Here is a 20,524-nt window from a genome sequence, read left to right as displayed (position 1 = left end):
AGGGCTGACAGTCCCAAGGCCCGTGCCCAGGGAAGCACCAAAGCCTGTGCCCGGAGGGACAAGCGCTGGTGTGAAGCACAGGGCGCTGCTGCGGAGGGGACGCGGGGGGGCGGGTTTAAGGGCGGGTTGTATGGCGCTGGCAGATGTGTAGCCCGGCCCTGACCGCGCTGGGGAGCAGCTCTGCCGCGGAAGTCCAGGGTTTGGGGTTTTTGTCTAAGAACCAGCTCGGAGCGAACGTCCCGGAGCAGCGGGGACAGGGCGACACGTGCTGCGCGCGCCCCTCTGCGCATGCGCAACTTGCCCCCCCCACACGTGATCCGCCCCGGGGCTGCGCCTGCGCCGTGGGGCGCCGTGACGTGTGAGCCGCGCGCCGGCGGCGGGGGGCGGGGGGGAGCGGGCGGGGGCGGGACGGGACCGGAGGGCGCGGGGAGCGCGGAGCCCCGGTCCGCTCCGGTCCGCTCTCCGGCCCGGTATGCGCCGCAGCGCCCGGGAACATGGCCCGGCGGAGCCCGCCGCGCAACGGGGTCGGCGGTCACGGTACGGGCCGGGCCGGGCCGGGCCGGGCCTGGCGGGGGGGGGGGGCGCCGGTTCCTCTCGTGTGGGCGGGGGCTGGAGCGCCCCCTGCAGCGCGGCGGCGCCCCCTGGCGGCGGGGCGGGCGGGGCTCGGCGCTGCGTTGGCAGCGCCCGGCGGGAGGCGGGGGGGGGCCGGCCCGGGGGTCCCGGGGAGGTTCCGGGGGCTAAAGCCCCTCGCTCGGGCCCGTTCCCCGCGGCTGCGGAACCGTCTCTCGGCGGGGAGCGGGGTCCCTCGCCAGGCCGCGGGCTGGGGCAGGCGGGGCGCGGTTTGGCAGCTGCCTGACTCGAGGCCGGGCCCTCGAGCTCTCCGGGCTTCGCTTTTCCAGGCCGCCCGTCACGGCACTAACCGGGGGGGGGGCTCTGCAGCAGCGCCGGGGCTGGCCCGGCCGTGCGAGGGGCTGTGCGGGTGCCGCTGCCCGCGCGTCCTTCCCGCCGTGGGGCCGCAGGGCCGCGTCCCGCTCGGGAACCGCGCTCGGGCCGGGCCGGCACCACTCCTCGCCCCGCGGAGATGGTCCCAGCTCTCACACACAGGCGGGTGCCGTGCTGGGGCGCTCGTCAGCGAGAACTCTTCCAGGGGCTGGTTTTAGCCGCAAAAGTCAATAAAAATCCGCTTGTGGGTCAGGTGGAGCTTTCGTGACGGTGCGGTTTGAGTTACGGTGCAATGAGCCCCCGCGCGCAGAGCCTGTGTTTCTGTCTCTCCTTCAAAGTGTGACGCTGAGAGTTCAGGTGTTGTGGGTGCGCAAAAAAGCTTTTGAAATAGAACTTTTTGGTAACGCTTGCAGCTATTGCCCGCTGTACATTTGAACAGTGTAATATCGGGGTATTTGCCAGTAGATCTCAGAAGAGGAGCCCACAATATGTGCTCCTTCCTTCGTACTACTCCCTAAGTTCTTTGTGCGTTGAACAGGAGTTTCTTCTCCCACAGGCTTTGTCTCTTCCTTCCCGAGGCTTCGGCATGTGGCAGCCCAGTGTTTGCGTGTCGTAGGGGGTAGGGAATGGCCAGCTGGTTTCTGCTCGTGTGCAAATAACTTTGCTTGCACAAGGGGCTGGAAGGGAGATAAAAGCAAATTGTGGTCACTGGGCGAGCGTTAGAAGCTTTAATATTATCAGGAACTTGGTGTTTGGAGGAGACTTGGAGATCTCTTGTAGGCCGTTACAGCATGTTTTCATCCAAAAAGTGTTTAAAAAGGGTACTCTGAGACGGGAAGGCATTCCCTGCGTGACCTACTTAGCGTCCGTGTGTCTGAGCAGCCTGCCCTCCCGCCGTCTCCCGTTCCGACGCTGCAGAAAGCGGCGCCTCCAGCCAGGCGCTCGCATGTGGCTCCCCGGGAGCAGGGAGAGGGCCGGGGCAGCGCCGGAGGTGCCACGTGGGCTGAGGAGCGAGCTCCCCGCGTCGCTGCCAGGGGGCTGGGGCCTTGAGAAACAGCTGTTTCACCATCGGGATCCTTTTAATTCCTCCCACCCCAAATCCTATCCGGACACGTCCCTTATCGAACGATTCCCGTTTGGATCCCCAGCTGGATCTGTTGGAAAAGCCTTTAGGTAAAGGCAGCGTTTGCGGCCTCGTCCTGGGCTCCAGCCCCGCGGCTGCTCAGCAAAGTCTCCTGAGTGGAAACTCCTCTGGGGTGTGGGAAATCAGGTGGCCCCCGGTCTTCTCTCTCCTTCCTCATGTGAGGCAGCGGTGACAAATACCACGATACGGTGTGAAATAGTGTCCCTTGTCAGCTCCCCGGGAAGCGCTCCCGTGTCCTTTAAGTGCGTTTAACCCATCCCAAACCAGAGCACCGTGTGCTTTGTGTGTTATTCCCCTCCCTCTCTGCCCCCATGTTGATGTGCCCCACAAAACAGTGGTATTTGTTCAATGCTGGCTGAGCTGTGCGTTAGCTGACAAGTTTGTGTTTCTTGGGCGAGAAGGCAATACGCTGGTGATTTGTTAACTGGTGTGATTACGTCCTTTCTTACGACTGTTGCTGTCAGTGGAAGTGCTCAGGCTTCTCCCGAGGACGGCTCCATCCAGGAGCCACTGCCTGGCTGGGAACATGAAGGCCTGGTCTTAGGAAGCACTTGACACCCGAGCCGGCGGCTGCGTCAGAGCGGCGGGATGGCTCTGTGTGGCTGTCACCATCCTCATCCTGAACGGAGCCACAGTCTGCCAGGGAGCGCGGGATCCACCCGGGCGGCGGTGGCAGCTCCTGTGGCAGCAGCAGCAGTTGTCCCGCCCAGGGTGGGGTTGATCAGGGTGCGCTGGGGGTGCCCCCGATGCTGAGCCGGTGGAGATGGGGACAGTCAGCTGCTGGGTCCCCGTGCTTAGCCTGGCTGAGCCTTGCTGACCGTCCCGTGCCGTCCCTCTTGTGTGTGTGTGACATCGCTGTGAGTGGGTTTTGTGTGTCCCCCCCACCGCCCTGATCTGAGTCGCTGCCCCCCGTGTGCTGGTGTTGCCCATCAACGTGCCTCTTTGTGTTCTTCTTACAGATTTTGATTCGAAGAAGAAAAGAAAAGTGGCGGAAATTTATCAGGCTCTGAACAGCGACCCCATCGACGTGGCTACGCTCCGGCGGATGGCGATCAGCGAGGGGGGACTCCTGACAGATGAGATTCGTTGCAAAGTGTGGCCGAAGCTGCTGAGTGTTAATACAGACGACCTGCCCCCGCTCCCAGGTACGGAACGGCCGGGACTCGGGTGCTTTGGCAGAACAGCTCGGTGATCTCTGCGCGCGCTGGAGGAGGGATCGCGGGGGTTGAGGCACGTGCTTTCTGAGCCGCCTTTTCCCTGCGCACGCTGGTGGTTTCCCACCGAGCTCATGTGCAAAGGGGCGTCGTAGCTTTGTGCTCTGCGTTGTATGGAAATGGCAGATTTGGAAACAATGCAGCTTCCTAAAAACAACATTTCCATTGTGCTGTGAGGGTGTTGTTACCTTTAGTGTCAGCGATGGGAATCAGTCCCCGTTGGACGCGGTTGGCGTGGCCCCGAGCAGTTGTGTGTAAGTCTGTCTGCAGCGGAAAGCATCAGACTTAATTTTTGTTGCTGCTGTGGAGCGGTGGCTGTGCCGAGCCCTGGCCTGGCCGAAACACGTCTGGGGTGCCTCTTCCAGGCACAGATGAAGCAGTTTGTTGCACGAAGTGTGTGTGGTGTTTGGTCAGAGCAGAAGTGGGGAAAACAACCTTCCTGATGAGGTACCTGCACGGTTTTTAAACCTTAGCCGTGCAGAAGCTCCAAGTCCTGTAGCTGTTACAGTCCCTGTCCCCGGGACAGATTTTGTTGTCCCTGAATCTGTGGCCATTCAAAGTGTGCCTCCCCCCACGTCAGCCAAGAGCTCGATTGCTTTAGGTGACCAGAGCTGCTGGAAGACAACGTTCAACTTCACATGATCGCATAGATAGTTCAGTGTGCCAGCAAATTCTTTTCCGTTTTAACTATCTTAGCTAAGCATGGGTGGGGTTTTCTTCTGAATTATTTGTATTTAATAAACTATTCTTTGTGGTCTCCACAGCGTATCACGCCTTGCTGCTGCTGAGTACGCTTTGAATTGCACAGCAAAATTGTGGAGCAAAGGTGTTTCCAGGAATGCTGGGAGTGGTGTCAGTTTAAGCATTTTAACGTGTGTTGTTTAAAGAAATACGAGTCTCGTTTCCTCAAGTGCCGTTAGTGTTGGAATGAGCAGCAGTGCAAGTGAGGGGACAGGGCTGGCGTGTGACGTACGAAAAAGAGGACGTGTGATGGGGTGGTGTGTCTGTGTGTGCGGCCTCATCCTCCTGCCTCCAGCAGGGTTTCTCCCAGCTCCCTCACCAGCTCTTTTCCCAGTACCTTTGCACTCCTGTCCTGATTTCGGCTGGGGCAGAGTTAATTTTCTTCCCAGTCGCCAGTACAGTGCTGCGCTTTGGATTTAGCGGGAGAATAACGATAGCACGCTGATGTTTTAGTTGTTGCTAAGCAGTGCTATCCTAAGTCAAGGATTTCTCAGTTTCCCATGCTCTGCCAGCGAGGAGGCACACGAGAAGCTGAGAGGGAGCGTGGCCAGGACAGCTGACCCCAGCCAGCCAAAGGGCTATTCCATACCGTAGGGCGTCATGCCCAGTACAGAAACTGGCGGGAGCTGGCTGGGGGGCGATGGCTGCTCGGGTGGGTGGTGAGCAGTGGCACTGTGCGTCGCTCGGCTTTTCTTGGGGTTTATTTCTCTCTCTTTTTTATTATATTCCTTTTCATTACAATTATTATATTTTATTGTTGTTGTTATTTTATTTTAGTTATTAAACCATTCTTAACCCTCAAATTTTACCTTTTTTTGATTCTCCTCCCCATCCCACTGGGAGAGGGGAGCAATGAGCAAGCGGCTGCGTGGTGCTTAGTTGCTGGCCGGGGTTAAACCCCCACAACTACTCAGCGTTAATCATATTCCTCTTTTTCTCAGCAGGAAAGGAGCTGCGAGAGGACAATAAAGATTACCAGCAAGTGCTACTGGACGTGCGGCGATCCCTGCGCCGTTTCCCACCAGGTGAGAGGGGATTCTCCTCTTCCCACCCTGTGGGAGGAAGGTCTGTGCCGTGGGGCTCCTCCTGGCTCACACCTGACTCAGGGCAGGGGGTTGCAGTGGGTGACACTGTTTCTCCGAGCGCCTGACTTCTAGAAAGCCTTTTGCTTCTGAGCTTACAGCAGCTTCCTCACGCAGTGGAGCCGTTCTGCAGGTATCGGTTTCCTTCAGCTGCCTGTGCTGGTTTTTGAGGTGACTTTTCCAAGGTTACGCTTCCCCCCGCCCCGGGGCACGGTTGCGGCACAGAGCAGCCTGGATCCTGCGTCCCCTCGCCCGTTGAGAACAGGCTGAGATCAGGGTAGACAGAGTGCTTAAGAAACATTCCGTTGGCTTCCGTTTATTTTCGACGGTGGTCTAGCTCAGGGGCAGGGAAGGCAGGTTTGTCAGTGGTTAGAACAATTTCTGCTGTAAAACAGCCTCAAAATCAGGGTCATGCACCAAATTTAAGAGAACTCTGAACCTTTAGGAGCAAAACGGTTTTGCAGTAGTTGGGTGGGTGGTGCCTTGTGGTGCTATTTATAAAACATTTAATCCAGCAGCTATCTCAACTCTGCAGAGCAGTCGTTATTTCTGGCCAAAATCTCCTTCCCACTTCTGCTGCTTTTATTTTGCCTAAACAGTTGTTTCGCTCCGATTCGAGCACAGATACTGTGTGCAGGCCTGATTCCTGAAGGGTCTGCTAGTACAGATTTTTTTTTGCCCTTGAATGGCAGCCTCCTGCCTATTTTTAGACACATTAGTGAAGCAGGGGAAAAGGAGAACTTTGTCATTGCAGGATCTCCGCTGGGACTTTCTGCTTGGCCTTTGGGCATTTTATCTGTTGACAAGGGCTGCCAGAAACTGGCTGCAGCTATGCAGGGCAGGGACAATGTTTTTCCTGTGACATCCTGTCCCTAAACACATGTTGTTAGCAGGGGACCGATAGAAAGTTGTGGCGGTGGAGGCCTCGCAACGTGATGCGGTTGGCACAGTTTCTGTGAAAGTGGGTCCTGTTTAATTTTTTCCTGGAACCCCTGGGAAATTAAAAATGATTACAGTGGCCTCAGCAGTGCTGGCTGCGAGGTGCAGTTGGCTCTCTGCAGCGCTGTACACATGTCAGCAAACCCTGCTGCCATCCTCCACGGCGACTCCCTCGCGGGCAGGGGCACTGCAGCTCTGAAGATTAAACAACCTAATGACTAGTTTCTCCTGGGCCATCAGAGTTTGGGGGGTGGGGAGCAAGATTAGGACTTGAGATATTTTTTTCCTGCTAGTTTCACCTCCCTCCCCTTTGCACATCCCTTGGGATCAGGCGGGTTGGTGGAGGCACAGGTCCTCTCCCTGCATACTGCAGGCACCAGGAGGGGACACAGGGAGGTGACACAGCCCATCCCACCACTGCCTGGTGCTGTCCCCACAGGGATGCCAGATGACCAGAGGGAAGGGTTGCAGGAGGAGCTCATCGATATTATCCTCCACGTCCTCAAGCGCAACCCCCAGCTCCACTACTACCAGGGCTACCATGACATCGTGGTCACCTTCCTCCTCGTGGTAGGGGACAGACTGGCCACGGCTCTGGTGGAGAAGCTCTCGACGCATCATCTCAGGTACTCAGTGGCGGAGAGGAGCCGCCTGCGTGTCCTGAAGCCGTGGGGATGCGTGTGCAGGCGGGGCTGGCCGGGAAGGCAGAGCCTGGGGTTAAGGCCGTACCCAGAGGGGTGCTGTGAGGGAGTAGCGTGACCACACGATAGCACATGGCTTGGAGTTGTGCTCTGGGGAAGGGATAATTGAAGGCTGTCGGTTAATTTGTAGCATCTCTCGAAGTTGAACAAGCCAACGCACGTGCATTATTCATAGTTCTCAGTCCCTCTCTGCTGTTGGGGCCCCTCCTGGGGCTCAGCACCGTGCCTCCCACTTGCCTTGGGCAGTGTGGTCTGCACCACTGCTGTCCTGAGCCCCCACGGCAAGTGTTTGTGCACTGAAATGAGAACAAGCCTTCAGCTGGGAGTGATTTGGAGAGATTCTCCCTCTCCTCCCAGACGGGGAGTTAGGTTTTGGGTGCTGGAAAGTCTTTACGGTTCACACATATGCTGCAGCAAAATAAGAAGTGTCAGCTGACACCAGCGTGATCGTCTGGGTCTGGATTTGCTGTGCAGATCAGCCCTGCGTGTCCCACATAGGTAGGAAGGGGGGGCCGTCCCAGATAGACAAAATTCCTTGGGGCTGGGGGCCACCCTGCCAGCAAAGCTGCTTGTTGCCAAGATGTTTGTTTCCCTTCTGGCTGCCTCCCTGGAGGGAGAGCTCACTGACGTGGTTGCTTGACAGAGCTTCTTTTAAATCTTTCCTCAGGGATTTTATGGACCCAACGATGGATAATACCAAGCACATTTTAAATTACCTGATGCCCATCATAAACCAGATGAACCCTGACGTGCATGACTTCATGCAGAGGTACGCAGACGTTCCCTTGGGGCCTCGGAGCTCTCCCCTGCCAGTCTCTTGGCCCCAGCACCGCAGTGGCTTCCGCAGAGTTAACGGTGCCAGCCCAAAGCCCTGTGGCACTCTGCTGCCGAGCAGACCCAGACCTCCAGACCTGTGCTGCCTGCCTTGGGGGTTTGGCGTGGTGCCATCTTCACCCCAGAGGTCTGCAGTCCGTCTTGGAAAGGCTGGGGGGTTGTGGACGGTGTCGTACAAAGCTGCCACAACCGCTTCACCTGCCTGGTTTTGTAGCTGCTGTCGTTTTGCTGTAGTCTGTTGCTGGTTCTGGGGATAATTCCCAGCTTGTGCAACAGGGACACGCAGGTGTAGTCCGGGCAGGATAAAGCAGGAAGGAAAGTGGGAAGGTTCAGTGCAGAGTCCTTTTCTGGGCAAGTGTCTCTGTTACGTTTCATGGCCAGGATGTCTTTGGGTACCAAGCTGGATTAGAAGCTCCCAGAAGTTAGTAAACCTTTAGGATGGAAAGGAATCTGAAAAGCTGACCGTGCTGCAGGACTTCAGGTGTCCTCAGGTCAGCGTGCCAGACAGTGGCGTGGCACCTCACACGTTCAGCTTCTGGAAGCAGATCGCTTGGAGCTTTACTGCCGACCCCGCTGGATGGGAGACGAGTAGTGCTTTGCCTCGGGGTTGTATCGGAGGTGCAGAACGTGGATGTGGGCTGAGCTCTGGCCAATAGCCCGGTCTATCTCCCCTTCCCAGCACGGAGGTGCGGTGCAGGGCTCGCCCAGGAGCCTTTCAGAGCTGTTTCCGAGCTGCTGGGCTGATCTAACAGCACTTTCTCTCTCTGCAGCGCGGAGGTGGGAACCATCTTTGCTCTCAGCTGGCTGATCACCTGGTTCGGGCACGTTTTGTCCGACTTCAGGCACGTCGTGCGATTATATGACTTCTTCCTGGCTTGCCATCCACTGATGCCCATTTATTTTGCTGCTGTGGTAGGTACTGGCTGGAGTGGGAGGGGGATTAACCGAACCGTGGCAAAGTGCTGGTAGTTTGGGGCTGCAAACCCAGTGCTGTCCCCGGCTGCACCCTGCTCTGCAGGGCACCCCGCAATGGCCTTGGCAAAGGCAGAGGGTGGGTGGGATCCGGGGGTGCTGTAGGCAGCCTGGGGGTGTCCAGATCTTCACGTTGCTCCATTCAGCGCCATGGAGGCAGCATGACCTGGTGTTTTCCTCTGCTTTGCCATGCTGGCCCTGCTGCTGGGCACTTGCTTGGGAGCCTGGCTGGCTGGGGCAGCCCTGCGCTCTGCGTCCAGCTGCCCTTTCTCCTCTGGGAGCCCTAAACAAGCCTCAGTTTGAGGGCAAGGCGCGGAGTCAAGCCCTGCTGATGTTCTGCCCGTGTCTCTGACCTGTCAGTAGCTCAGAAGACAGACAGAACTACCCAGGAAGGGGTTTTCCACAGCCTCGGAGTCTCCAGAAGGGTTTGGCGTTTCTTTTCCCAGACGGAGGGTGTTTCACTGTGGTGCATCCCCTCGAGGAAGGGCAGGGCTTTCAGCTGGAAGCAAAATGTTTATCTCTTCTGGCTCTGAAGTGAGTGCCAGCGAGCAGCAAGGAGTCGTAGGCGCTTTCCTGGCTGTCCTCAGTGCTCTTGCTCCTCTCCGCAGATCGTGCTGTACCGGGGGCAGGAAGTTCTGGATTGCGAGTGCGACATGGCCTCTGTCCACCACCTCCTGTCCCAGATCCCACAGGACCTTCCTTACGAGACTCTGATCAGCAAAGCTGGGGACCTTTTTGTCCAGTTCCCACCATCTGAACTTGCCAAGGAGGCGGCTCAGCAGCAGGCTGAACGGTGAGTCCAGGGCGGCCCATGTGTTCTCTATGTCCCCTTGCCAGGTCTTTCTCCCTCGTGGAGGCCTTCCCCCAAAGTTGATCTGGGGACAACTCCTTGACCCGTTTTCTTTTCTTGCAGAACTGCGGCTTCCACTTTTAAGGACTTTGAGTTGGCGTCAGTGCAGCAAAGACCAGACACTGTGTTGAGGCAGCGCTTCAGGGAGCGGCTCCGAGGGGAGGAGCGGACAAAATCCATCTTGACAAAGCCAAGGACCAACCGCTTTGTCAAGCTGGCGGTGATGGGGCTGACGGTCGCGCTGGGAGCAGCTGCCCTGGCCGTGGTGAAGAGCGCGCTGGAGTGGGCACCCAAGTTTGAACTGCAGATCTTCCCCTGAAGCCAGAGGAGGGACCTTCCCTGTCACTGCACCGTTCCCTGGCAGGAAGGGGTGACATTTGATGAAAGGACGTGTCCGGAAACAACCTGTCTGAAGATTATTTTTTATTCTTGCTGCGTCCTGTGACGCTTTTGGCCTTTGCAACAGAGACTGATGGGGACCAGCCCAGCAGGATTGTTCCCCACACCAACGCTCACCTTGTTCTCTCCTCCCCGTGCAGGGGTGAGCAGATGGGCACTGCCACCATCTCGTGAGGAACCAGAGGTTCGGACCAGGCAGGCTCTCCAGGCTGCACACAGGTGACTGTAAGAGCGGAAAGCCCTGTGTGGGCTCTACCGAAACGAGCCCGTGTTCTCTGGTGGGGGTAATTAGTGCGAGCGAGGGCAGATCCTCACCTGGAGGAAGGTGTCATGGCAGGGTTTGGCCTGGGTGCGTGTGAGCATGGGGGCGAGGGGCCGTTACACTCCTGAAGAATGGGGCAGCCCTCTGGCTCCGCGTTGCTGCCATCACACCCTGCCGCCTGCGCTCAGCGTCGCCGGTGATCCGACCCTTCCCTTTAGGCAACCTCTGAGAAGAGCCAAACCTTTCACAAACCCTGTCAGCACCCTGCTGTGAGGTTCTCTCCAGCGTGTAACACTCCCTGGCTCTTTTTTTTGCTTCCTCATCTTTGCAGCCTGATCTGTTTCCAGGGGAGAAGGGTAGAGGAGAGGAGCAGACCCACAGGACTGCCAGAGGGAGGTGAGCTCTCGGTCGCTGGGGCTCCTTCGCTGCTCCTATCTCAGGTCAGCGAGGCGGGAGATGAGTATCGCTCGCCCTGCCCAAGGTATGTGCTGTCGTGTGCCAGATTGCGTCGCCACGAGTCTTAGCGGCACTGTAAACACCCGTTGCAGATGTTTTTTACAGCTCTGGAAGCAGGCTCTAACGCTGAGAAAGGCTTTTTCCACCTTGTGAAGCACTTTGCACAGGGCAGAAGTCATTGTGGTAGGAAGTCTGTCTTAAATCTCCCCCACAAGCTGGTCAGACTTCAGCCTCGCCTCGTGGAATAACGCAAGTGAGGGAGTTTCCCAAAAGGCCACCCCGCATCCCCGCATCGCTCCTGCCTCCCCACCCGGTCCCGTTAGCAGTCCGAGCGCTCCCCGCCCTCCAAGCTAAGCAGCAAATCCTTCTAGACGACTCGGTGTCCCACTGAGACAAAGCCAATAGACACTGTCTGCCTCTACCTCTCCCCTGAGCTGCTAAACCTCCCGCAAGTGCCCTTACCTGTCCCTCCCTGCTCCCACCAGCTCCCCCGCCACCGCTGCGTTGTGCCCAAAGCCACCTGGGCCATGCCCAGAGGCTGCACACCTGAAAATTGGGCGTCGGTTGAAGAGTTCTGGATTTTGGGATAGAGAAGAAAACCCGTGCCCTGCAAGACTCCGCACCCTCCTGTCCCAACCCCCTGCCTTGTCGCTTCCTCGCCGCCTCTGGGGGAGTTCTGGGTTGCCCCGTGAGCCCTCGCGCCGGAGGGGCCGTGCCTTTCTGCCCGTTGGGCTGGCCGGAGGGCATGCGGGCAGCGTCACGCCTGACCCAGGTTTCTGGAAAGCTCTGAGCAGCGGAGTTGCCTTTGCTGTCTGCAGGCTGAAAGCTGGAGCGTGTGAATCTGCTCTCGCGTGGGCAGGGGGGGCCGAAACCTGGTCCCTCGTCCCCAGCTCGTGCTGGGGGTGAGAGCTGGGGGCTGCCCCTGGGTCTCCTCTCCCCGCAGGGCTGAAGGCAGAGCCTGTTTCTGGCCCCGCGGCAGCAGCGGGGCGGAGGCCCGAGTGACTTTGCACTTTAGAAACTAGTGGTGCAGGAGAGGCTGGGGGGACCTGGGGGTGCTGCTGGAGGTCCCAGCACCCCTCTGTACGCTCCCCCACTGCCCCGAAGGAGGGGATGGCTGGAGCCCCCCGTGGGGGGGAAGCCCCTGCAGCCCCCCCCCCGGCTCTCTGGCCATGATGCACTTTAGTTCTTGCGTTGTCCCCAGGGGCAGGAAGGGCCCGGGAGGAGACGGTCGCTTCGGGTGCTTCGGTTACTCTGTACAAAGACTTATACATACCCGTGTAAATGCAGATTTGTACAAACCCTTATAACTGTAAAATAAACAGTTACTAAACGCCTTTCCCTCCCCCTGTGCCGGCTGGGGGTGCCAGATCTGCCCTCGTAGCACCCTGAGGCCCAGAGCTGGCACCTCCCCACCCCGTGTGGCCTCGCACCCAGTGGCCCCATGGGGAGAGAAGCGGGAGCGGAGCCGAAGGGGCACACGTGTGCCCCGCTTGCTCCTCTCCTTCCATCTGCCTCCCTTTGGTTAAACGCCAGGACTCGCCCATGCCGGTGGCTCACCGGGGCGTCCCCCCAGCCCATCCCCAGCAGTGTGGCGAGCAGAGCAGGGCTGTAAATAGCCTGATCTTCCTGGCCCCTTTGGCACCCTGGGCCAGGCTCCTGGCTGCTGGAGGGGATCCTGGGCACAGTGCCCAGCGGCAGAGGCCCGGGCGTGCGCCGCTGAGCCGGGGGGACGCAGCCCCCGGGTGGGGATCGGGCTTTGCTGGGTCGGCCACGCTCACCAGATTGTGCCAGGGTTATTTTTAGTTTCCTTGTGGGTTCTTCTCCGCAAGTGATTTTTCTCAGTAGCACTCAAAGCCCTTTTGAGAGGGACACACAGAGGCTGGTGGAGGGGCTGCCGGGGGCTCAGCGGGGTTTTGGGGGCAGAGGGTGGGCAGGGCTGAGGTTTGACAGCGAGAGGGAGCTTGGGGAGCTGGCAAAGCGCCGTTCCTTGCGCCACGTGCCTTCGTTATTGTGTTATGTGCTGCCCAGCTCTGGGGCGCTGTGGGGACGAGTGCCCTGCCTGGAGCCTGGGGTGAGCCCAGCACCTGCCAAGGGGGGGAAAATGCCCCCCGGGTCCTTCACCTGCGGGCACGGAGCTGCTGTAGGCGCTTCCCCGACACAGCCAGGCCCAGCCCCAGGCACCCGCGGCCTGTTTGGGGCGCAGCGGAGAGAACAGCCCACAGGAAGTGTGGCAGGTCTTTTATTTACCCAAAAAGAGCACAAAGGGGGAAACAGTATCTGTACGGAAACCTGGGTGTAGGGATAGGACATGGGGGAACAGTTTTAGATTGAAAGAGGGGAGATTTAGATGAGATCTAAGGAAGAAATTCTCCCCTGTGAGGGTGGGGAGGCCCTGGCACAGGTTGCCCAGAGAAGCTGTGACTGCCCCCTCCCTGGAGGGGTTCAAGGCCAGGATGGACGGGGCTTTGGGCAACCTGGGCTAGTGGAAGGTGTCCCTGCCCATGGCAAGGAGTGGGACTGGATTTTTAAGGTTTTGTGCCGAACTGAAGGAGGTGCTGCCGGCGGCGGGGGCAGGTGATGGCAAAACCCGGCGCTCGTGGGGTTTCTGACACAGCAGCGGCCGCCGCGCCGCCAGCGAAGGGGTTTCTCAGCACCTTCCCTGCACAGCGACGGGGGGACAGCGGGATGGGATGGGCCTGAGCCAGCTCCAGGTGATCCAACACCCCCAGCTCCTCCTGCCCCATCCCCTCCAGCTTCAGGGGCACCGGGGGGGAGCTGGCGGCCAGTGGCCCCCGTGAGCAGGAGCAGGGTCCCCATGGAGGGACTCACCCGGGGATGGGGCCACCCAAAGGCCGTGGCGGGATGCGCCCTGCGAGCAGGGGGGTGCATCTCCGAGGGGAGGGGAGACAGAGGGATTTGCGGGTCTCTCACCTTCCAGCTGAGGGGTGCCCGGGCTCCCCGGGGTGAGGACCCGTCGCCGTCCCCATCGCCGTCCCCATCGCCGTCCCCATCAGGGCTGGCCCCGGTGCAGTCCTCGTGGAAGAGGGGGAGGCCCCTGCACCACGCTGGGCCCACAGCTGCCATCCAGCTCACAGCGGGGGGGTCATCGGGCCGGTGCAGGGGGGGCACAGCCTGTTTTGGGGAGCACCAAGAGGGACCCCAAGAGCTGCCCCCCCCCCCACACTCAGGGCTCTGTCTTGGCCACCAGGACCCACCTGGGGTAGCGAGGCCACGTCCTCGGGCTGACCGAGGGCATTGCTGCCATTATCCCGGCGGAGCTTCCACATGGATGGAGGGAGGGGACCCCCACCCACCAGACACCCCCCCCCCCCTCCAAAACCCCTCACTGTCAGCCCCCGACCTGGCACAGCCCCTGCCGCCGCATTGGCAGGATCAGGCCCCACGTCGGGCCACCCGCAGCCACCCAATGGCCGGCGCTGGGGAAGGAGGGGCAGTGGCGGGGAGGGACGGTGGCCACCTTCGGGGTGACCCAAGTGGCCACGGCCTTGCAGGGACACGAGGACGCGGCCACCACCACAGCGTGAGGATGGGGCCACCGTGTGTGTGTGTCCCCCCTCGCCTGCCCGGGGACGGGGCGCTGCCGTGGGGAGCTGCCACATGCGAGGGGATGTGTGTGGAAATGTCAGCGAGGAGGAGGAGGGCGGGGGGGCAACCGGGACCCTTTCGGTGCCGGCCGCGACGCGGAACAAAGCCCTGTGCCGCAGAGGCCTTGCGGGGGGGGCAGGGGGGGTCACGCTGCTGTCCCCCAGCACAGCCCCAGCCTGGGGGTCCCCAAAACTGGGGACACGCTTGTCCCTCCATCCCTTCCCACCCCATCGCAGGGTTGGGGCGGGGGGGGGCAGCCTGGTGCTGCCAGTTTAGGGGGGCAGGACACGCCCTGGGGACCACCCCAGTGCACCCCTGGTGCCCATCACTTTTCCCCCCTCTCTGAGGGCTGCCCTCATCCTGCATCCCCCCATGTCCTCACGCAGGCTCACCCCTGCCCCCCCCCTCCCCCCCCCCCCCCCGGGGACAGCCAGGTCTCCAGCATCACCCGGGGCGTGGCGGGAGGGGCCGGTGGTACCCAGGGATGCTCCAGGCTCCCCTTGTTGCCGTGGCAACAGCTGCAGGCAAGGGAGTGGGGGGGTGACGCAAGCGGCTCAGGGCCCCCCTGTGACCCCCCCGGGCCCTCCTGTGGGGCTGGATTAGCACCCCCACCCCCAACGGTGCCGTGGGGCTGCGTGTGCGCGGAGGAGGCACAGCACACGCGTGCACAGCACATATGTGTGCACACACAGGGCACATAACATGTACACACACGGCACATATGTGTGCACATGCACACACGGCACATACATGTGCACACACTGTGCACCCCCATGCCACACACACAGGCTGCACACACGTGTACAGGCACACGCGCATATGTGTGCACTCAGACACACACACGCCCCCCAGCAGCTGCTGCTGCTCCCCCAGGGCCTCCAGCCCGCTCTGGCTGCTGAGTGTGGGGCCCCCCCGCGGGACGGTCGATGTGGGAGCCCACGGAAACCAGGGCTTGTGGGGGGGGGGGGGAGCCCACAGACCAGGGTGGGAGCTGGGTGCTGGCCCCTGGGGACCCCACATCCCCCTGAGGACCCTGCATCCCCCCAGGAATCCTGCATGCCCTTCTGAACCCCACATCCCCCTGGGAACATCACGTCCCCCTGGGGACCCCACATTTCCCTGTGAACCCCACGTCTCCCTGGGAACCCCACATCTCCCTGGGGACCCCACATCTCTCTGGGGACCCCACATCCCCCTGGGGACCCCACATCTCCCTGAGGACCCTGCATCCCCCCAGGAATCCTGCGTGCCCTTCTGAACCCCACATCTCCCTGGGAACCCCACATCCCCCTGGGGACCCCACATCTCCCTGGGAACCCCACATCCCCCTGGGAACCCCACGTCCCCCTGGGAGGAGCGAGGCGGCGCAGGAGCAGCCGGAGCCGTAGGCAGCAGACCAACACACTTTTTTATTCCATAGTCACGACAGTCGGGATAACCGTTAGCCGAGGTTCCGCAGAGCCGGAGGCGGCCGCGGCGCCCACCCCCACCCCCCCACCCCCCCCCGTCACCCCGAGCTGGGCCGGGGGTGCCCCTCGGCTAAGAGCCTATTTCTCCAAGACAACAGATACAGGGACCCTTCACTAACACGACACTACAAAGGTGACCCCGAGCGCTGGCGCCCGTCCGCAGGCTGCGCCGGGGCCCCACCGGCCCCGAGGGCCCCCGGCCCGCTTGGCCGCCGCCGGGGCGGCTTCTTCCTGAGAGAGGTTTGGTTTATTTTTATTATTCATTTATTATTATTATTATTATTCGCTTTGTCTCTAGTGATGACGGGATGTCGCACGCGCACGCACACACGCTCGCACACGCACGCCAGCCAGCCACCGGGCAGCGGGGAGGCGGGGGGGGGCGCAGCGGGAGGGGGCTGCACGCTGCGGGGGGGGGGGGGGGGGGGGGGGCGGGGGGGGTTGGCGGCGGGGGGGGGTGTCTCTAAGCACTACAACCACACGGCACAGAAAATCCACCACTGTCCACGACGGTTCTCCCCTGACAAACACACCCAGCGAGTCTCGAGGAGGGGGCAGGAGGGGGACAGGGACGGGGGGCGGGGGGACGACGGGGGCGAAGCGGATGGTGTTGTGCTTGTGGCCAGGGGCTGGGGGGGGGTCCCCGGCTCTGGCTCTGGTTCTGGCGCTGACCCAGAACCTGCTCCTGAGGAAATGTTTCGCCTGACAGTCCGTGGAGGGAGCGCCCCGGCCCATGGGTGACCCACGGCACGGAGGGGTCTGCCAGGCCCCCCCCGTGTCCCGGCTGGGACCAGGAGATGCAGCCCCGAGCTGCAGGGCTGGCAGAGCACACGTAGGATGTGAGACCCTCACCGTGGCCTCAGGCCCTGCCGGTATTTTTGGGGGGGGGGGGGGGGGGAGGGGGCTTTGGCTTCCCCCCTGGCTGGGGATGGAGGGTGGGCAGCCGGCAGCTTCAGCGCCTTTCCCAAGCACCCCCCCCACGAGAAGGCACCGAGGTGCTGGGCGAGATCTGTGCACATCGGAGAGCCCCAGGGCTGTAGGACCCCATGGGGACCCCAAACCCGGCTCACACCTGGGAGGGGGGACTTGGGGTGCTCCTGGCAAGGGGGTGAGAAGGCAGAGCCCCCCCCCCCCCGAGCGGCGGTGAGGTGGGAGCAGGCGGCTGGTGTCACGTCTGGCCCGGCGCTTATTTGGCTTTTCCAGCTTGGGTGGGGCTGGGGAACGGCCTCGGGGGCGGGGGTCGGGAAGTGGGGGGGCAGGGATGGGGATGCGCTCTATACGGGGAACACGTGTCTGATGCGTGACGCCTGCCTGGCTCCGCAGGCTGGCACCCGCACCGGGGCTACCAAAACACCGTGCCTAACGCAACGCCGACACACACACGCACAGCTACCGCTACACACCGACACATCTACACCACGAGGGCTGACGCGCCTCGACGGGACCCCCAGGCCGGGGCCGGGGGCCGCCCAGCATCCCTGCGAAGGGCCCAGGGACTGTCCTCACGGCGACTGTCCTCAGCCAGGGCCACCTGGCAGCGGGGCCAGGCAGGTCCCCCCCCTGCTCCGAGCCACCCTGGGGGGACACCAGACCCCCGGGGGCAGGAGGGGGGCTGCCCTTCCCCTGGTCACAGCTCCATCCGGCCCCGCACACGGGGCAGCCTGTGACTGGAGGAACTGGCGTCCCCAAAAAGGGGAGGCAGAGCCCCAGGGAGCGGGTGCCCTGCTGCCCCCAGCACCCCACTGCCCACAAAGGGTCAGAGGGGCTCCCGCACACCCGGAGCCCCTGTGGAATTGGGGCCAGGGGGGACCTCGGTGGCTACTTCGAGCAGCGATCCCTGCCTGGCCTAGTACAGCTTCTCCAGGCGCTGTCAGCCCCCGCCACGGCCACGTCCCCAGGGCTGGCAGCTCGGGGGGAGCTGGGGTCCCCGCCGACCCCCCACACGGCACAGCCATACCCGAGCACAGCCCCTGCCCCACAAACGCAGGCTGCGGTGGCCACCGAGCCACCACCGCAGCCACGTGCTCCCCGGCAGCGGGAGGAGGCGGCTCCTCGCAGGAAGGAGCCATTAGGAAAAGCAAAGAAAAAACGCAGCTGGAGGAGCCGCTGCGGCACGACCTTCCCCGCCGGGAAGCTCCTTGGCAGTGCTCTGCCGGGATGCCCCTGCTCTTGGCGCAGCACGGCACAGCGTGGAGGAGCGTCGCGTCAGAGCATCACCCATGCCCCACGCGCCCACCGGCGTCGGTGCCGCCGCTCCCGGCCCCGTTGGGGCGGTTGCTTAAGGCAGATTTCCTGCAGCGGCCCTGCCCTGCCTGCTCCCCGCCAGCCACCGCGGCCGGGCACGGCGTGACCTGGCTCCGCTGGCCAACGTGAGCCAGTCCCGAGCGGGTCCAGCACCAGGTTCAAGGCTAAAATGGGAGCTGGCTGCTTTGGGAAGGGGTTTGGGGTGGCCCCGGGCACGGGCTCCCCCCATGGCATGGCCACCTCTGCACAAGCGCCTGGCGAGAGGAACAACACAGCTTCCCGCGTCCACGTGCGGATCACGTGCGCGCAACTTCGCTCTTCCCCAAGCGAGTGGCGGGGAGCGCGGACCGCAGGGAAAGAGCCGGTCCTGGGGGACACCGAACCCCCAAAAGCCAGGGACGGCCATGAAACGGGGCGTCAGGGACCCCCATGAAACGCGGCGTTGGGCAGGGAGGGCTCCGCATGGCTCCGCGTCCCTCCCCAAGGGCTGCTACAAGGAGGAGGAGAAAATTGAAGCCGTGCTTTAAATGCAGTCAAAAAGCAAAAGGAATCGGCCATTCCCCAAGGAAAGGGGAGGGCAGGACACGCACCGAGAGCCGGGGCCGGCGTGGGCACTCCCGCTGCCCCGAGAGCGGGAGGGAACCCGGCGCAGCGGCCGGCGGGGATGGGAGCGGCCATTGCCAGCAGTGCTGCGGCAGCCGGAGCCGCGGGGGGAAGCGGCCGAGCACCGACAATAAAAACCCCGATGACATGTTCACATTTCACGGGTAAATAACCGCGACGGTCAGCCACGCGTCCCGCGGGCGCAAGGCGAGAGCCGGACAGACGGACGGACGAGGAGTGGGTGTGTGCCGGGGGGGTGGGGTGAGCAGGGAGCTCTGCCTTCCAGCAGCTTCAAGGCAAAATACCTGATTCCTGCATGTAAACAGCTGGTTTCAGTTCTTTTTTTTTTTCCTGTTTTGTTTTTTTTGTTTTGTTTTGTTTTTGATACGACCTGATTGTGGAAAAAGAGAAGAGCGTTACCTGCAGAGCGTGGGACTCAGTAGGTAAAGACCAAGTCCGAGATGCTGGACATGAGCCAGTCCCCCGCTATCATCTCCGTCACCTCGGGCGTGCAATAGTCCGGGAACTCGAAGTGCGAGGAGCCGCCTCCCCGCGGGAAGAGCTCGTGGTCCTTGTCGAAGACGGACCAGTCCAGGGCACCGCAGGTGGCACCGGCAGGGGCCCGCCCGGGCAGGACCCCCAGCAGCTCTTCCTCCAGCTCCTCATCGGAGGAGCTGGAGGAGGAGGAGGGAGGGGACCCAGCCGACATGGGAGAGGGGGACCCGCTCTCCAGTGACCTTCCCGCCTCGGGGCAGGCGGTGGCGGGGCTCGGGGGCGCGGGGGGCTCCTGGGTGGGCGCTGCGGGGGAGTCCTCGGCGGGCACCTCCGGCGCGGGCTCCTGCGGGGTGTCGGTGCCGGCGGGCGGCTTGGCGGGCTGCCTGCGGCCGGCGGAGACGCGGCCCAACACAGAGGGTTTGATCTTCACCGGGAGCCGCGGGCGGGACGTGCCGGTGCCCACTTTGCCCTTTTTCCGAGGCCGGTACTTGTAGTCGGGGTAGTCGGCCATGTGCTTGAGGCGCAGGCGCTCGGCCTCCTTGACAAAGGGGATCTTCTCGGAGTCGTGGAGGAGCTGCCAACGCCGGCCCAGGCGCTTGGAGATCTCGGCGTTGTGCATGTCGGGCCACTGGTCCATGATCTTGCGGCGCTCGTGCTGCGACCACACCATGAAGGCGTTCATGGGCCGCTTGATGTGGCCGCTCGGCGTCTTGCACCAGGCGGGCTCGGCGTCGCGGGTGGGCAACGGGGCGCAGGGCTCCCGCCGAGCCTCCGCGCCCCGGCCCCGTGTGCCGCGCTGCACCATGCCGGGGCCCGGGATCCCCCCGCTGCCGCCGCCGCCGCCGCCTCCTCCTCCTCCTCTTCCTCCCCGCCCGCCGCCTCCCCGCCCGCCGCTACGCGCCGCGCCGCGCCGCCCCCATTGTGCGGAGCGGGCGGCGGCGGCGGGGCGGGGCGCAGGGGGCCGCGCCGGGGCCCGGGGGCGCACGGCGGGGGCGGCTCCGCCCGGGGCGGCGGCCGCTGTGATGCTCCGGAGGAGCCCCCGGGCCGGCCCGGTGGTCTCCGGCTCGGGGATGCTCCGCAGCGATCTGGTCCGGGGATGCTCGGTACCGGCCCCCGGGATGCTCCGGGATCCTCGGTACCGCCCCCCGGGACGCTCCGCGCCGGTCCGGGGATGTTCCGGGATCCTCTGTACCGGCCCCGGGGATGCTCCGAGATCCTCTGTACCGGCCCCGGGTTGCTCAGGGATGCTCGGTACCGGCCCCGGGGATGCTCCACGCTGGTCCGGGGATGCTCCGCGATCCTCTGTACCGTTCCCGGGATGCTCCGGGATGCTCGGTACCGGCCCCGGGGATGCTCCGCGATCCTCTGTACCGGCTCCGGGGATGCTCCGGCTCAGGGACGCTCCACACCGGCACGGGGATGCTCCGCCCCGCCCCGCTCCGGGGATGGTCTGGGATGTTCCGCGCCGGCCCGGGGAGGCTCCGGGGATGCTCGGTACCGGCCCCAGGGATGCTTCCCCGGTTGAGTCGGCGGATGCTCCGGGTCGGGTGCGGTGCGAGGACACTGCGACG

At 62.6% G+C, this 20,524-nt stretch overlaps 2 protein-coding genes across 3 annotated transcripts; one reads left to right on the top strand and one right to left on the bottom strand.

Annotated features, from left to right (window-relative positions):
- Positions 1-407: 407 nt before the first annotated feature.
- On the top strand, positions 408-11,870 carry TBC1D20 (TBC1 domain family member 20). Of its 2 annotated transcripts, none has more exons than XM_074888284.1 (8): positions 408-537; positions 3,046-3,231; positions 4,986-5,066; positions 6,502-6,688; positions 7,431-7,532; positions 8,368-8,509; positions 9,178-9,362; positions 9,483-11,870. In XM_074888284.1, exons 1-8 carry the CDS (start codon positions 495-497, stop codon positions 9,736-9,738), a joined length of 1,182 nt encoding a protein of 393 aa, XP_074744385.1. In that variant the 5' UTR covers positions 408-494; the 3' UTR covers positions 9,739-11,870. The 2 variants fall into 2 exon arrangements, with proteins under 2 accessions (XP_074744385.1, XP_074744384.1); XM_074888283.1 differs by having other exon boundaries at positions 4,983-5,066.
- Positions 11,871-16,619: 4,749 nt separating this feature from the next.
- Positions 16,620-19,758, bottom strand: SOX12 (SRY-box transcription factor 12). The gene is made up of 2 exons (XM_074888214.1): positions 18,879-19,758; positions 16,620-18,770 (listed from the first exon to the last, which is right to left on the bottom strand). Exon 1 carries the CDS (start codon positions 19,756-19,758, stop codon positions 18,895-18,897), a length of 864 nt encoding a protein of 287 aa, XP_074744315.1. The 3' UTR covers positions 16,620-18,770; positions 18,879-18,894.
- Positions 19,759-20,524: the final 766 nt, after the last annotated feature.

The sequence above is a fragment of the Strix uralensis genome, chromosome 18 (assembly GCF_047716275.1).
Source record: "Strix uralensis isolate ZFMK-TIS-50842 chromosome 18, bStrUra1, whole genome shotgun sequence".
Lineage (NCBI taxonomy): Eukaryota > Metazoa > Chordata > Aves > Strigiformes > Strigidae > Strix > Strix uralensis.
The sequence above is the reverse complement of the archived record's forward strand: the minus strand, read 5'-3'. Positions and strand labels throughout refer to the sequence as shown.

What these genes read in the sequence shown, in the direction of transcription:
- TBC1D20 (XM_074888283.1), top strand. Translation starts at nt 495, where the DNA reads ATGGCCCGGCGGAGCCCGCCGCGCAACGGGGTCGGCGGTCACG. An exon ending in GTGCATGACTTCATGCAGAG is followed by an intron (nt 7,533 to 8,367) that starts GTACGCAGACGT and finishes CTCTCTCTGCAG; the next exon opens with CGCGGAGGTGGGAACCATCT. An exon ending in GCTCAGCAGCAGGCTGAACG is followed by an intron (nt 9,363 to 9,482) that starts GTGAGTCCAGGG and finishes CTTTTCTTGCAG; the next exon opens with AACTGCGGCTTCCACTTTTA.
- SOX12 (XM_074888214.1), bottom strand. Translation starts at nt 19,758, where the DNA reads ATGGTGCAGCGCGGCACACGGGGCCGGGGCGCGGAGGCTCGGCGGGAG.